Genomic DNA, 16,101 nt, shown 5'->3' on the forward strand with positions numbered 1-16,101 from the left:
AATGTCATTTATCAGTAAGGATATACGCACCCGGGGGAAAGCCACGCAAGCCTGGGGAGAACATGCAAACTCCACAGAGTGAGGACCCTCGACCCCAGAACTATAAAGGCCGACACGGTAACCACTCGTCCGCCGGGCTGCCCGATATTTAATATATTAGATAAATACACTACTTTATAATTGTACTTGTACTTTTGCATAGGCGCAAAAACATGGATTAATAATACTTTGCGTTTTTTCGATTATTGCATCCATGTCTGGTCTACATGATCTGCGATATTCAAGGGATTACTGTATTGTTTTATTTGTAATCTCGAAAAAAAAAGTGAATAAATATATTGGTCGATTTTATTAAACAGCCTTCCAACTGACCTCATTCAATACCAACCTTTCTCAGTTGAAATGGATTGGACATTGACACTTATGAGACCAAAAGCATTCATTGGACACAGTGTAAAGGATTCAAAAGAGCCTCAATAGAGGAAGTTTCAAAACACCAAGTTGCGACATATGCAACTCGACAGAAGAGGAAATAAGAACTCTTCCAAGCACCTACGGCAGGCACTCTTGCACAAAGTAATTTGCGAGGAGCCGGTGAAGATGAGCGACTCCCCGGAGAGGACGACCGAGCGCCCGTCCACTCTCGCCGGGGAGGACTCCTGCGCCACCGAGTACCATTGGGAAGATGGCGATCTGGCCCTCACGCTCCAGACAGGCATGGAAGACTTGCGAGTTAATCTCCAGCTGACCGATGTGGTCGTGTGCGTTGAAGGACGGGACTTCCCTTGCCACAGAGCCGTCCTGGCCGCGGCCAGTCAATACTTTAGGTAAAGAAAGCGAAGCGTGCGTCTTCTACCGAAAATATTTGCCGCAAATCCTTCGACTTTGACTAAAATGCCCGCTTTTTCTTGTGGCCTTGATGCTTTCTTCCAACTAAAATGGCCAATGATCTGTTTAATATGAGAGGCAATTCTGCTTCAAGTTTTATGTGTTAAGATTTGACACTTTTATGCGAGAAAATGCTTTTATTTGGGTTGTAAACGATTGTTTACATTTAGCGGCACAGAAACACGATCAGTGGTCAGCCCGTCGGCCCACAGTTCTGAGCTTGTGGGTACGATCCCAGGTGGGTCCTCACTCTGTGGAGTTTTTATGTTCTCCCCGGGCTCACTTGGGTTTTCTCCGGGTACTCCAGTTTCCTCTCAAGTCCCAAAGACATCCAGTGTAGGCTGGTTGAACACTCTAAATTGCCCGTAGTTGGATGGGATAGGCTCCAGCACCCCCTGCGAACCTGGTGAGGATAAGCGGTTTAGAAAATGAATAGATGAAATGCTACCATTTGAAGGTCGATCATCTTGATCAATGAATTGGGGTGTTTTCAGGGCTATGTTCTGCAACGGACTGAAGGAAAGTCACGAGAAAAAAGTGGAACTAAAAGGCCTGGACAGCGAGGCAATGCAGACGTTGCTTGGATACACTTATACTAGCCAGGCCGTCCTGACTAATTCCAATGTACAGAAAGTACTGGAAGCTGCCAGTCAGTTCCAGGTAAGCACAAAAAAAACTTTTTTATTCACGATAATACTTTTAGCTGCAACATGTATGAACTCGTACTATGTAATTACTGCACATACAAACTCGGGATGCCACTATTAATGGACAAATGAAAAATAAATGGATTATCAATTCAATTGAGGATTGATTTTGATGGTTGAGTAGTTAAAAGAAATTTCTGACTAGAAAAGTGCCCAAATTTTAATTTTAGAGCCTCTTGGTTTGTTGTTAAAGTGTTTTACTTTAAGAAAAATAGAACTGTAAATTTTCATTTTTTGTAAATTAAAATTTGTATTTGTTTACTGTAAAAAAAATAATAAGGAGAATATAAATGCAATCTTTTTTTTAAAAAAAATACAGTTTGTGCAAAAAGACCAAAAAATATTCTTTAATTTCTGCAATTAAGTCATATTTTATGAATAATATATTTACTGTGCTCACAGAGAAAAATCAGCTTCTCATTTAGTGCCGAATTAAAAGATAAACTTTCAAACTGTCGAAAAAAATTTCTTAAAATAATCTTGAGAGAAATGTGCAGTGTTGCAAATTTGATGAGGAAGTGAAAGTGCTCTACATGCACGTTTGATTATTTCACATTCTTCTGGTATCTTCAACAGGAACAACATTTTTTTTTGTTCTAATAAATTGACATTATTTTAATACACTCATGTACATTTATATATTTTTCGTGTTTAAGGAAGGATTTTTCTCTGGATTTTCTTGTTTTTGGAAAGTGGTAGGCCACCCGAGTATGCATGTTTTTGTGCTGTGGCATGAAACCGGAGCACCCGCAGATATGCAAACTCATCACAGGAAGTTCAGACCCCATTGGGGGTTCAACTCTCGTTCTCAGAACTGTGAGGCAGACTTTTCTTACATAAAAAATAAAACCATATCTAGTCACATTTAAGGTACTTGACAAATGGATTAACACCCTTACGGGCACTAGTAATTTAAATGCTATGAAAAAGACATTTCCATGTTATTTAGTACCCCATCCAAAGTTTACTTCACTGTTCTGGGGTCGAGGGTTTGATCCTAGGTGGGTCCTCACTGTGTGGAGTTTGCATATAATTAATAGCAATGATATTTCTCTTGAATTAACCCAATGGTGACCGTAAATGACGTCTAATCGAAACGAATGTTCGTTCGCCGACCGCCCTCACAATTCAAATAGACATCCACCACTGACAAACTCATTTAAATTGAAACGCAAATGGTGATTAACAAAAATACTCACTTGTCTTTTAATAATTAAGAAAGAAACATACTACAGCCAAAGTTTTCTAGTACACTCCCTGCCTTTTTGGTCCATAATCTTAACAGCCTTGCCCATTGCAGTTCCTCCGCGTGGTGGACGCATGCGTCGGCTACCTGACCAGATCCCTTCAGCCAGATACTTGCATTGGCGTCCTCAACCTAGCGGATCGACACGCACTTCCCACCTTGAAGAACAAGGCCGTGGACTACATTGCCTCCCAGTTTTCCCGGGTGGTCCCGCTTCAGGACTTCCTGGAAGTGTCGGCCGAGTCGCTGGGGGACATCCTGCAGCGGGACGATCTGGACGCCAGGTACGAGGAGTACGTTTTCGAAGGCCTCATGCGCTGGGTGAGAGCCGAGGAGGACAAACGGCGTCGCCATCTGCCCGGGTTGCTATCGTACATTCGGCTGCCGTTGTTGGAACCGGCGTACTTTGTGGAAAAAGTGGAGGACGACCAACTGATTCGGGGGTGTGCTGAGACTTTTCCACTGCTGCAGGAAGTCCGCAGTTTCCACCTCTGCGGAAAGGAGGTTGGTCAAATCCGGGTGTGACTTACCAATGTCCCGATACTGACTTTCTAACTTCCGATTTCCCTCGAGAGCCATCCCCTCTTTTTAGACCAGTAAAAATAATGCAAAATATAATGTAACCAGTAAATGATAAATAATGTTTTTGTAATAAAATGAAGAAAGCGGCCCGGTGGAGGAGTGGTTAGCACATTGGCCTCACAGCTCTGGGATCCTGGTTTCGAATCCAGGTCGGTCCACCTGTGTGGAGTTTGCATGTTCTCTCTGGGCCTGCATGGGTTTTCTCTGGGTACTCTGGTTTCCTCCCACATTCCAAAAAATGCATGGTAGGCTGATTGGACACTCTAAATTGCCCCTAGGTATGAATGTGAGCGTGCATGGTTGTCCTCGATCTCAGAAAATCACAATAGTAGGAAAAACACGCGTGATTACTGGATGGGATCCGATTTTGAGACCAAATAGTGACCTTGCGATGCTCCAAAAATAATCATACATCACTAATCTGACCTTCTAAAGTTGTCTTTAGCTTTCTAATGGATTTGGGTCATAGGTGGTTTCCCAACGGACCAAACCGCGCCTGCTCCACTTCTTCTCCGAGGTGTTCGTCATCATCGGAGGCTGCACTAAGGACGACGGCTTCATTTCCACCGTCACCTGTTTGGACCCGCTCCGACGTAGCCGGTTGGAGGTTGCTAGGTTACCTGGCACCGGCGCGGAGGAGGAGGACCAGAAGAGGAAATGGGTGGAGTTTGCTTGCGCCACTTTTCGCAATGAGCTGTACATTTCTGGTGAGACGTCGTTCTCTACTCTTTCTCTACAGTGAATGTCTATGGAAGTCTCTGTCAGGTTGCATCCTACAGTTGAAGCTAAAAGTGTACATACATACATACATTATGTACACAAAAAGTACTATATGCCTTGAAAAATGGGGAAGTCCAGATGATGAAGCAAAGTTAACTGACAACATAAAGACCACCCTTTAAAGACTGCGCATCCATGTTTGAAACCACGTGAAATTCTAAATTCGACGTGGCGTTTTTGTGTTTCAACGTGATCTACATTCTCAGTGGTCGAAGAATGCCACGTTTTGGATATTTCAATAGTTTGAGAAAGCGTCTTTGACCTGAAAGTCACTGATATTTGCTGTTGTCTGTGCCTTTAATGTTACTGTAGGGGGTAAAGAGACCCAGAAAGATGTTTGGAAATACAACGGAGCCCTTGACAAGTGGATCCAGATTGAGTCCCTGACCACGGGCCGCTGGCGGCACAAGATGGCAATCCAAAGTGGGAGGGTGTACGCGTTGGGAGGGTTCGATGGCGTGCGTCGGCTTGATTCCGTCGAGGCTTATGACCCTTTTCACAACCGCTGGACAGGGGTAAGAGGACACCCAAATGAACTCTTTCTTCCCTAAACCAGTGTTTCCCAACCGTTTTTGAGCTGTGGCACACAAAGACCTCAATTTTAATCTCATAATATTACAAATTTTGTCTGGGAATATTTCAGTGGATGACTTGGCACAGCGGCACAGCTGACCACCGCTCTCGGCACAGCGGTTGGGAAACACTGATCTAAATCCAATGTTGCGCCCTCTTCTACCAGTGGCATCACATGAGGCCTTCCTTTGATTTTAGGTGGCGCCCCTCGCTCTGGGGGTGAGCTCCTTTGCTTCCGCCAGCTTTGACAAATGGATTTACGTGATTGGCGGAGGTCCCGATGGAAAGCTGGCCACCGATGTGGTCCAATGCTGGCAACCCGGGGCGGATTTCTGGGAGCTGCGTGCGCCCATTCCAATGGAAACTAAGTGCATCAATGCCGTCTACTTTAAAGATTGCATATATGTCGTCGGTAAGTCTGTTTCGTTTTCCGAAATATGTACAAAAACACAAATAGGCGTAATGTCGTATTTTCCGGACTATAATTTGCAGTTTTTTTCCATAAACAACTGAGAATAGCCTTCTAGTAATTACTTCAAATCAAATATATATATATATATATATATATATATATATATATATATATATATATATATATATATATATATACACACATATATACATATATATATTTATATTCCAATTCAATTGACCATTTTTCGGCTAGTGCGACTTATACTCACGTGCAACCTATAGTCCAACAAATACGGTAATTGACATGTGCTTTGTCCCAACAGGGGGCGCCATGCACACTTTGTATTGCTACTCCCCTCTGTCAGACTCGTGGTCCGAGGTGACCCGTCTGGGGGAAAGGGCGAGTTGCGCCATCGCCGCCTGCAGCAACAAACTCTTCATCACCGGAGGGCGCGACAACAAGAATCAGGTCATTTCCGAGGTCATGTGTTGGGATGTGGAGAAAGTTGAACTGACAGAGGAGTGCTCCCTGCCCAGGGGTGTCTCGCACCACGGCACTGTAACTTTGTGGAAGTCGTACATGCCCAAGCGCCGATCGGCCCCTGTGTCTGACTCCCAAAACATTTGAAAGGAATGCCTGTGAGAGGCTACAAAAAATGCAGACTAACTGAAACAGTGCGCAGCATGTCAAGGAGCGATAACATTTTACGACGTCAATAGAACGCAATTTGAAACAAGAACATTTTTTGTCGTAGTTTAATGAAAAAAAACTAAGGGGCCAATTATGTTTATTTTTGTTGGTATGTGTGTATTTTATGTATCAACTTGCACTACTTCATGCTATTACTGTGTGTCACTTATATTGTTTGTTTTTTGACTGAATTGTACAGTAAACGTTGAAGAGAAAACTAGTTCTAGTTAAAGATAGTCAGAGTTGTTTTTTTAAAGGGATTTTAATTCCTTAAATGAGTAGCAGATGATAACAATTAGAATGATATATGAATAAAACGTGGAAAAACATTAAATGAGAACATAAAAAGGAAAGCCTCATATAAGAATTCAGAATTTTGGAAAAAAACTATTTGTCAAATTTGACATGACTAATTGTAAAATTCTAAAATTTGATGACCTTCATTAAGAACAAACTTGCGGTTATTTACTGTAACAACTTTCACTGGATTCTAAAGAAGCATTTTGTTGTTTGTTTTAATAATATTTATCTTCATTACTGTACATCTCTAAGAATGTTTATTCATTCCGGTTTATAATGCTTGTGCTTTCCTTCCCATAAATGCTCTTTAATGTTTTTTTAATTATTATTTTAACTTTTTAATTATTTAAATTATTGCAAATACACAATGCAAAGAAACGCTATCATTTAAGACCAGCAACCCAGGCCAAATGAGTAAATAAATGATTGAAACCGTGCATTTCTCCTTCAAACCACCCGAGGGCGCTAATGCTAAAAATGCCACAAATTCAGCGGCCTTTTTAAAGTAACGATGAAGAAACATTTGTGGACGCTCTCATGGCCACAAGCAGAGGAGGGAGGTGTGTTAAAGTTAAAGTTTATAGTTCTGCCAACAAAAACATTGAAGTTTCAAAGTTCACCGCCCGCAATCCACATTCCAAAGAGCAGTTAGTGTGGAAAAATGGCCCGATATTCTCGCGTTTCAGAGACTGTTGGCTTGATTACGCTTCAAAATCCTCCTGTAAATGCACTAAGGTGAGTTATTCAGTATTTCTGTTGGGTAATAATCTCTTTTTCTTTGGATTTTTTTACATTGTACTACTACCACGTTCTTCTCTGAAAAAAATCACTGATATGTCTATAAAAGCGTTTGTAATCAAACCAAAATTAAGTCTGTATATTTGCTACAACAACAACAACGACGGGACATGAATAGGACGCACTTGTAATTAGCAATTGGTATGGTTCATCTTTCCCAATGCACGTGAAGGCGACATTACTCTTCTATGCCTAATATGTTGTATACAATTTGACAATGAAATAACCTACAAAAAATCTATATTATACAGTGCATCTGTACGTCAGGGCATTGTGGACACTGTTAAGACAGCCCTGGACGATCATGAAGTGAAATCTGTTGTTATATGTGGACAGAATGGACTGTTTTGTGGGGGTAAGTACTTTACTCTTTATATACGTATAGTACTTCACATGTTCAAGTAAATGAACTTTGCCTTAAGGATAAATGTATGTTTTTATTATTGATATAATTGTGTTTTTATATTATTTTTATAACTATAAATACATGTACAAATCAATACCTTGGTGGCAATAAAGGAATTTGTGTTCATTTTGAAAAAGAAAAACTAAATTAATGAAATATTAATGGATAGTTCCGTTTGGGGCATTCAAAATGCTGGGAAAGCACCCACCCCTGCTTCATGTTAAATTGAGCAATATTGCACAGGCAACATGTTCATTGAATCTCTTAATTAATAGGAGCAGATATCAGAGAATTTGGGACCACCATGACCGGACCTCCACTGGTGCCAATGATCCACGCCATAGAGGCCGCCAACAAGCCAGTGGTGGCGGCCATAGAGGGAATTGCTTTGGGTGGAGGTCTGGAGTTGGCGCTTGGGTGTCACTATCGGGTCGCACACTCGAAAGTAAGTTCAATATTCACGTGCATTTCATAGTTTAGAACTCCAACTCGTACTTTCTAATCCAACTTTTTTACTTCTCCATTTTAGGCCAAAGTGGGGCTCCCCGAGGTGACTCTGGGTCTGCTACCTGCTGCAGGTGGAACCCAACGTTTGCCAAGATTGACTGGACTACCGGCAGCTTTAGATCTCATCACCACCGGTAACAGTCTCACATTTTGGTCTTAATGTTTAATTAAGCCAAATGTGATTTTTTCCGTCGTATCATCTGATCTCAAATTCCTCGTATGTCAAGGTATTACTGTAGTATTTGTAACAGCTCTAAATGTGGCTGTAATGCTCTCAAATGAACAGCAGAGGTCAGCATTTATTAGGATTTGTTAGAGTTGGCTATAAGGCTGAGACTTTTTCAACCATTCTGAGGGTTTTGGATCACATTCACTTCTACAAAAGTAGGTACATACCCAGCTCTTAATGCACAATTCCGTTTTTTTTTGGTGGGGTGCAGGTGTTATAATTGGTCCTTTTGCATTGCCATTCAGACAACCTTTTTCCCATTAAGCTCGATCAAGTATTACACGCACTGACCATTTTTTTAAATTTCCAAAGTAAAAGACCACAATTAACTCACTCGAATGATTCCTTCTTTTTTCTAAAGTTAATATTGTCTCGACTCTTGGCCAGTCAGCAATATTGACATACATCATTGCGCTCATTTTGTTTTTCTGCGAAGTCTAGCAGGTGACGTACACAGCACAATGAGTACATGGGAGCGAGCGTGTTAGCCTAGCGACCATTTACTTCTCCAAGGGCACATTTTGTATGATAGGACATATAGACGTGCAGAAAGAAAACCAGAGCATTCTCAATCTCAAGCATGCCTTTTTCCCCCATATTTTCAATCTTAAAAAAATAAACATTTGGTATTGGTCTGCATGAATTCCGATTGGGGAGACTTGAGAGTTCCCACATTTGGAAAAATGTAGCCCAAATCAGATTTAAAACCACAAACACATGAGAGTGGCCTTGTTCGGATCTGAAAATTATCCGTTTCCATTCAACTCGGCCTGTTCAGACTGTCAAGAAAGTGTATCACGGTAGTCGGATAAACCCAAAAAAACCTGGAATTGGGTCACGTCAGCCCGCGGTGTAAACCTAGCTGACTCTTCAATTACACTAACATGCATGTCTTTGCGTAGAGGTATGAATTCTGAAAACAAAACAATAGAACATTTTTAAAAAAGAGCTTCTCAGTGATGTTTTCTTTTCACGGAATCTCACTTGTTTTTTTTTTGTCTCACAGGTCGTCACATCAGCGCCGTCGAAGCACTGAAACTCTCAATAGTGGATAGTCTTACTGATCACAACACTGTGGATGCAGCTGTCAAGTTTGCCAAGAGTGTTGCAGGTGAGAAATGAAGCGAAGCCTTCTGAGCACGTCATGATATTCCCTCTCTGGTGGGACAAGACCATTTCTACAGAAATATCCTATTTGTGGAGAAGCCTACATCTACAGTGGTTGAGGAAGTGAAGGGGATGAGAACACTCCACTTTGGCTATGAATGTTTGATGGCTGTGTGAGATGGCCTCTGAAGTCTCCACTGTCTTTGCTCAATTATTTAGAAGGGGCAAAAGGGACCAACATTTCCAGAATATTCATTGGGTGTCCTTGGTATTTTTTTTTCAAGTCATTGCTCACTGTAGGGCGGCTCGGTGGTTGAGTGGTTACCGCGTCGGCCTCACAATTCTGGGGTCGAGGGTTCGATCCCAGGTGGGTCCTCACTATGTGGAGTTTGCATGTTCTCTCCGGGCTTGCGTGGGGTTTCGCTGGGTACTCCAGAAAATTATGTATTTTTTAGGACCTTATGTATATTTTAGCAAGTTCTAATGCAGCTTTCGTTCATTCGCTGCCACCCTCCCAGTTCAAATGAATGGACGTCTACGAGTGATAAACTAATGTAGTCAGTATTCCATACCACCCTTTCCCAGTATGAAAGGATTCACTGTTAATGGTTTTGAATCGCAGTTGGTTAATTGCATACCTGTCAACCTTGACTAATGGCTCCCCTTATTAATGATTACAACTCCCACAATTCGCATGACAACATTAGCAATCGTTGATGACGTTTTCGTCTGCTACCATTGACCGAGACGATCCGGATTAGAGCCGAAATGGGAAAGACGAGATCGTTTCACGGTTATACGGCGTACACCACGTGTCAAAGTGGCGGCCCGGGGGCCAAATCTGGCCCGCCGCATCATTTTGTGTGACACGGGAAAGTAAATCATAAGTGCCGACTTTCTGTTTTAGGATCATATTATAATGAAGAGTATAGATGTATATTAAATTTCCTGATTTTTCCCCTTTTTAAATCAATAATTGTAATTTTTTAATCATTTTTTTCTGTGTGTTTAGTTCAAAAATCATTTTGTAAAATATAAAAAAAAGCTAAAATAAACATTGTTTTAGATCCATAAAAAACTGAATATTCAGGGCTTTTAATCCATTTATTAAAAAAAATCTAAATATATCTAAAATGGTCCGTCCCACATGAAATCAAGTTGACGTTAAAGCGGCCCGCGAACCAACCCGAGTCTGACACCCCTGGCGTACACAATTTGAAATGATAAAAAAAAAAAAAAAATACGGGGAAAAAACGTGTAAGTTGACTGTAATTGCGCTGATCACAACACTACAAAACTGTTTTGTTGTGAGTGGTCATGTGAGCTGACCAGTAGGCATCATCCATGTGTGAAAACCAGTCAAAGAGTGATTTTGAATGGACGCACGTGTTGCCGACAGAGGCCACGCGCGCACGGATTAAGTGTTTTAGCGCAGCGGTTCCGACATCTGTCGAGACGACCCTCTTGCCACACAACAAATCCGTGGAAACAGTGCAGCCATTTAGAGATTAATGCTTGAGTACATCATTATATTCCATTGTGCCTTGTTTATGTTTGATTTTATATGTTGGAAGGTCGTAATTGTGGAGGTTTTAAACGACCCTCCGTGTAATATTGATTCGTGGTACAGGTTCTGATTTTGTTTATTGGAGCATATTTGAGACAGTGGATTGCTGGAGTGACCTGTTTAATCTTTGCCACGGTGACCCATTTTCAGGAGCTCAGTGTAATTCAGCTGGGCTGTGAAGGATTCGAACCACTGCCTCGTCTCGTAATTTCAACACATACAAAAAATGCGGAATTGAGTTGATTTATTTGCTTCCCGTTTCCCCCAATATTGAAATCAGTCCAGACGCGGGATCTCTTTGAAGTATTGCGTCCTCCCACGGCGTCCCACCAGGAAATATACTTCTATATTAAAATACCGCTCGCGATCACACAGAGTTAATCCCCAAGGAAGGACAATAGGATTGTGAGGTAGTTGAGTGTAAAGAAAAATGTTAAAAATCCTTTAAAACAATGTTTTTTTTGTTTTTTGTTTTTAAAAAGTAGGCTGCAAATAGGTTGTCCAATACTCTAATGAATTACCACGTCCCCATTTGACTGTAATAAGATAAAACTAGTTTTGGCCCACTCTGTAGCTATTCACACTTTTTTTCCAGAATATAAATCTCACTTTAGAGTTCAGCTGTGCCGATGATGTGAATTAAATATTAACGGGACAAAATCATTATTTGATATACTGCAATACTTTGTATCCCAATAGCTTATTGATATTGTTTTAAAATATGTCACTGTTTAACAATCTTACTAAAGAGGAATAAAGAATTGACATTTTTTTATTATTGTGAATGAACAGGAGATAAAATGACACTTCTGAATAAAACATGGAATAAAGTATCAAATTGAGAAAAAAGACAGAAAATAATCATTTTATAGAAAACCCAATTGTAGAAAAAAAGCTCAGACCGCACAAAAGATGTGGAATAAGAGAAAGGCTTATTTTCCATGTTTGCGATGGATGCACAAGGCAGCATTTATGTACTAATTTTTATGCAAAAAGCAGGTTCATCCCAGCATGGAATCGCATGCTATGGAACAGTACTCCAAGGGTGAGAAGTAAACAATAAATTCCTACATATCGTTAGTAAGATAGCTGGAGGAAAATGAATTTTGTTTACTAAATGGGGACACCCCCTTCTGTGCATAAAACAGACTAGCAATGAACCAATGAATATGTCTAATTAAATGGAGCAAAATTTCACACTGGACCAAAATTCTAATGTTGTGGCTTTGTACGTATTAACATTTTTAATGGGTTCAGCATGATTACACTTTTTGGGGACGAGTGCAAATTATACCCAGGAGCGTCTTATATATTCGATAAAATACATTGGTCTTATTGTACAAAAGCAACAACAAAAATGGCTGACATTTGGAATTTTCGCACAATAACGAAATTGTCCTGATTCAGCTCTTTTTCCTTTCAGAACAGTCTCTGGATGCTCGGCGTATCAGCACACACCCGTGCCCTTGCCCTCCTGATTTGGATGCCCTATTTGAGGCAGCCATGCAGAAGGTGCGCCAACGCACCCGCGGAGCCATCGCGCCAGTGGCTTGCGTCCAGGCGCTGCGGGCGGCTGCCACTCTGCCCTACGCCCGAGGCATGGAGCGGGAGAAGGAGCTGATGGCCACCTTGTTCACCTCTGGTCAGGCTCAAGCGCTGCAGTACAGTTTCTTTGCGCAGAGAGCGGTGGCCAGGTGGAGCGTTCCCAGTGGAGCGCGCTGGGATGGCAGCAAGCCCAGAACCGTCCGCAAAACGGCGGTCATCGGTAAGATTGAAACGCGTGGACTAAGCATGACAGCACTCGGGAATTCATGAGGATATTTTTAGTAGAAGAATTTGCATGCCTAAAAACAGTCCTTTCAAAAAAGTAACAGTAGCAGCCCTGTTGAAACAACATGAAAGCAACACAGCCTGAGGCTTCAAACTTGCGAAGGTTTTGGTTATTCAAAATGGCCCCACTCCAAACTCGTATAATGCCTTTTTATATCTCACATTAGTCAATTTAGCCAAGTTGCATACCTGTCAACCTCTGCCGATAACTGCCCTTATAAATGATTATGATTCCCCTTAGTAGTAGAAGATGTTGACAGAATAAATACCGTTCACATAGCAACAAGAGGATAGCACGCCTATGGGTAGCATATGAGCAGACTGAAAACAAATCTGCAGCTCTTTTTGGGTGTGACATCATTTTGATTTTGTTTTTTTTTGCGAGCAGGGCCCAGGCAGCTGAGAAAGTAAGAGTAATTAAGATCTAATTTATTTATAAAGGCATTCTGTCACTTTGTGAGACGTTTCTAAAATATGGTCTGTTATCATTTTAAAGTCATTTGTAGGATTTCAAAAGCATCTTTAGAGACTGCACGTTTATTATCAAAGTCTCCTCACTGCAGTGAGTTGCTTGTTGAGAATTCTGGATATGTGATGCTCAGCAGCTTGCGCATTAAAATTGCAGGCTTGAACGCAACGACATTCTGCTTCAAGGCAAAAAAAAAAAGTCTTGTGGAGTAGGTCTGCATCTGACGTACTAGTTTGAAATAGAAAAGTGCGTCCGTTAAAGCGGGTAAAATCCAATTTCTTCAATGAATGTCACCTCAATCGTTTTATGTCTCTGATCTTCTCAGGTCTTGGTACAATGGGGAGAGGCATAGCGGTCTCCCTGGCCCAGGCAGGGTTGTCGGTGGTCGCCGTGGAAGCTCAGGAGAAGCCGCTGATGGAGGCAAAGCGGGCCATATCAGGAATGCTAGAACGGGGGGCCCGAAGACGAGGGGTGGCCGCCGAGCTCGACCGGATCGCCTACAGCCAAACCCTTAAGGCGGTGGCGGATGTCGATTTAGTTATCGAGGCCGTGTTTGAAGATTTGGACCTGAAGAAGCAGCTCTTCCAGCAGCTGTCTGCTCTTTGTAAACCCGGAGCATTTCTATGCACCAACACGTCCACGTTAGACATCGACGTTCTGGCATCGCAAAGCCGCCACCCAGAGCTGGTGGTCGGGATGCATTTCTTTGCCCCGGCGCACGCCATGAAGCTCTTGGAGGTGGTTTACGGGTCACGCTCCTCTCCCGAAACCTTGGCCACGGCCATGAATCTGGGAAAGAAGCTGGGTAAAGTGAGCGTGGCCGTCGGGAACTGCCGCGGCTTTGTGGGGAACCGCATGTTGAAGCCGTACATGGAGCAAGGCTTCTTCTTGCTGGAAGAAGGAGCCACGCCCGAGTTTGTAGACAGCGTGTTGGAGGAGTTCGGTTTCGCCATGGGGCTCTTCAGAATGTCCGACCTCTCTGGGATCGACGTGGGCTGGAGGGTGAGGAAGGCGGAAGGCCTGGTACGGCCCACCAGCGCGACCCGAGTGCGAAATGGTCGCAGGTACAGTCCCCTCGGAGATCTTCTCTACGAACAAGGGCGGTTTGGACAGAAAACCGGCCGTGGATGGTATCGTTACGACGGCGGTCACGAAGCCAGGCCAGACCCGTGGTTGCACCGCTTTCTGGAAGAGTATCGAGTCAGACACGGCCTGGTGGTACGCCCCGTCGGGGGCCAGGAGGTGCTGGAGCGCTGCCTTTACGCCCTCATCAACGAGGGCTTCCGAATCCTAGAGGAAGGAATAGCGGCCGGGCCTGAAGATGTCGACGTCATTTACGTCTTGGGCTACGGCTGGCCCAAGTACAGAGGTGGTCCCATGTTTTATGCGAGCATGGTGGGCCTGACCAAGATTTTGGAGAGGTTGGAGCATTATCGGCAGGCTCACCCCGACGTGCCCTACCTGGAGCCTTGCGGTTTGCTTCGTCGGCTGGTGGCCAGTGGCAGCCCGCCTGTCCACAAGTGGAGGGAATTTATCCCAAAAACTCGCAGCTATTTGTGAATCAGCTGGATTTCTTGGCACTTTGCAACCTAATGGCGGATTTCTTACAGGCTAATCGTATTTTAAAATGAATAGGCTTTCTCTGTAAGCATCGGATCGTTCGTTTTGTAAATCTTTTGCGTCAAATTGGGTTTCACTCCTAATGTGACACATTTAAGCGTCAAATTTACCTTCAAAGTAAAAGGTAATTATAGTCTCCACCTGCTATTTGAAACGTATTCCTTTAGCCAGAAGGCTATTTAATGACATATGGTGTTTAATTATGAATCTGCCACTAAACTACCTTGGTCGAATGGTAATATTTCCATAAAAATCTATATCTCACTGAAGTAAAAGCACCCACGCACATGAATTTGAATTCAAAATCATACACCCCTCAAGACTACTTGTTTTTACATCCCATTTAAAACTTTACACTCATTCGTCCTGCAGATTTAAAGCCCTCTTTTGCCTAATCGTGAGGGTTTAGGCTCTTTGCATTTTTTTTACATCATTGTAAAAGGGTGTTTCTTTGACTTTTATCTAATTGGAGTCGGAGGCAGGCATCTAAATCCGACGATTACGCCGTAAAGATTACAATGTGACTTGTGCAGTTGGCGCTCCATAAGCCCCATCTGACTGGCGCAGGGGCGGACGCCGATTGTGCGATGAAAGAGATCAGCACAAAGTTCACGTTCAGCACCAACTCACGTTGAGTCGGAGTTGATTAAAAATGTAAAACTCACGTGTGCCAAAGTACAAAAAAAGCCAAAAAATGTGTAACTGTTGCCTGTAATAACCCCTCTGGAGACCATCTGCAGTTTAATCTGCAACTGCACGAACCACTCAACATCTGTAGCCGGTTATCAAATTCCATGCAGCAACTACTTTTTTTTTCCTGATAAATGACTTTGTGTTGAATATCTCTAATGCGATAATCCCATCTGTATGTTTGTATTTTGTACACCGTCATGACCTATTAACAGACAATGCAAGATTTAAAAAAAATCAGTTTTAAAGATAATATACACATTAGAATGCTGGATGACAGAAAAAAAAGTGTTACATTGAGGTAAACACAAATTTTGGGGTGCTAAATCCAAATCTGATGTTTTTGTATGCAATGCATAAATAACTATGAGCAAACCAGTATTAATTAAGTATATTGTGTAAATATTGCTGGGACTTGGTATTGGGGGAAAATATATGGAAAATCTGTATAAAATGAAAGCATGCAGTAAGACACTGAAAAAAACAACAATATTCATACACAAAAAAATGAAGAAAAAATAGTTGACCAGTGTTTTTACGTAACAATTTATCTGTTCGATTCAAATAAATATTTTGATCTGTTATGGCATAATAGGCTAGGCATTTATTGTCCAACCCATTTGGACTGGGAGGGTTGCATACAAGTGTTGGATCGCTCCTACCTATCAACAATATTTGTGATTCGTTCATTGAGATT

General features: G+C 42.2%; 2 protein-coding genes across 3 annotated transcripts; both read left to right on the forward strand.

Annotated features, from left to right (window-relative positions):
- The first annotated feature begins 30 nt into the window (after positions 1–30).
- On the forward strand, positions 31–6,101 carry klhl6 (kelch-like family member 6). Of its 2 annotated transcripts, none has more exons than XM_077617281.1 (7): positions 31–117; positions 1,383–1,548; positions 2,896–3,345; positions 3,893–4,130; positions 4,516–4,718; positions 4,975–5,188; positions 5,514–6,101. In XM_077617281.1, exons 2-7 carry the CDS (start codon positions 1,387–1,389, stop codon positions 5,816–5,818), a joined length of 1,572 nt encoding a protein of 523 aa, XP_077473407.1. In that variant the 5' UTR covers positions 31–117; positions 1,383–1,386; the 3' UTR covers positions 5,819–6,101. The 2 variants fall into 2 exon arrangements, with proteins under 2 accessions (XP_077473407.1, XP_077473406.1); XM_077617280.1 differs by lacking the exon at positions 31–117 and adding an exon at positions 589–827.
- Positions 6,102–6,712: 611 nt separating this feature from the next.
- On the forward strand, positions 6,713–15,789 carry ehhadh (enoyl-CoA, hydratase/3-hydroxyacyl CoA dehydrogenase). The gene is made up of 7 exons (XM_077617843.1): positions 6,713–6,916; positions 7,231–7,334; positions 7,661–7,830; positions 7,915–8,026; positions 9,128–9,232; positions 12,219–12,560; positions 13,420–15,789. Exons 1-7 carry the CDS (start codon positions 6,843–6,845, stop codon positions 14,652–14,654), a joined length of 2,142 nt encoding a protein of 713 aa, XP_077473969.1. The 5' UTR covers positions 6,713–6,842; the 3' UTR covers positions 14,655–15,789.
- The last annotated feature ends 312 nt before the right edge of the window (positions 15,790–16,101 follow it).

Source organism: Stigmatopora argus, chromosome 13, assembly GCF_051989625.1.
Source record: "Stigmatopora argus isolate UIUO_Sarg chromosome 13, RoL_Sarg_1.0, whole genome shotgun sequence".
Taxonomy (NCBI): Eukaryota; Metazoa; Chordata; class Actinopteri; order Syngnathiformes; family Syngnathidae; genus Stigmatopora; species Stigmatopora argus.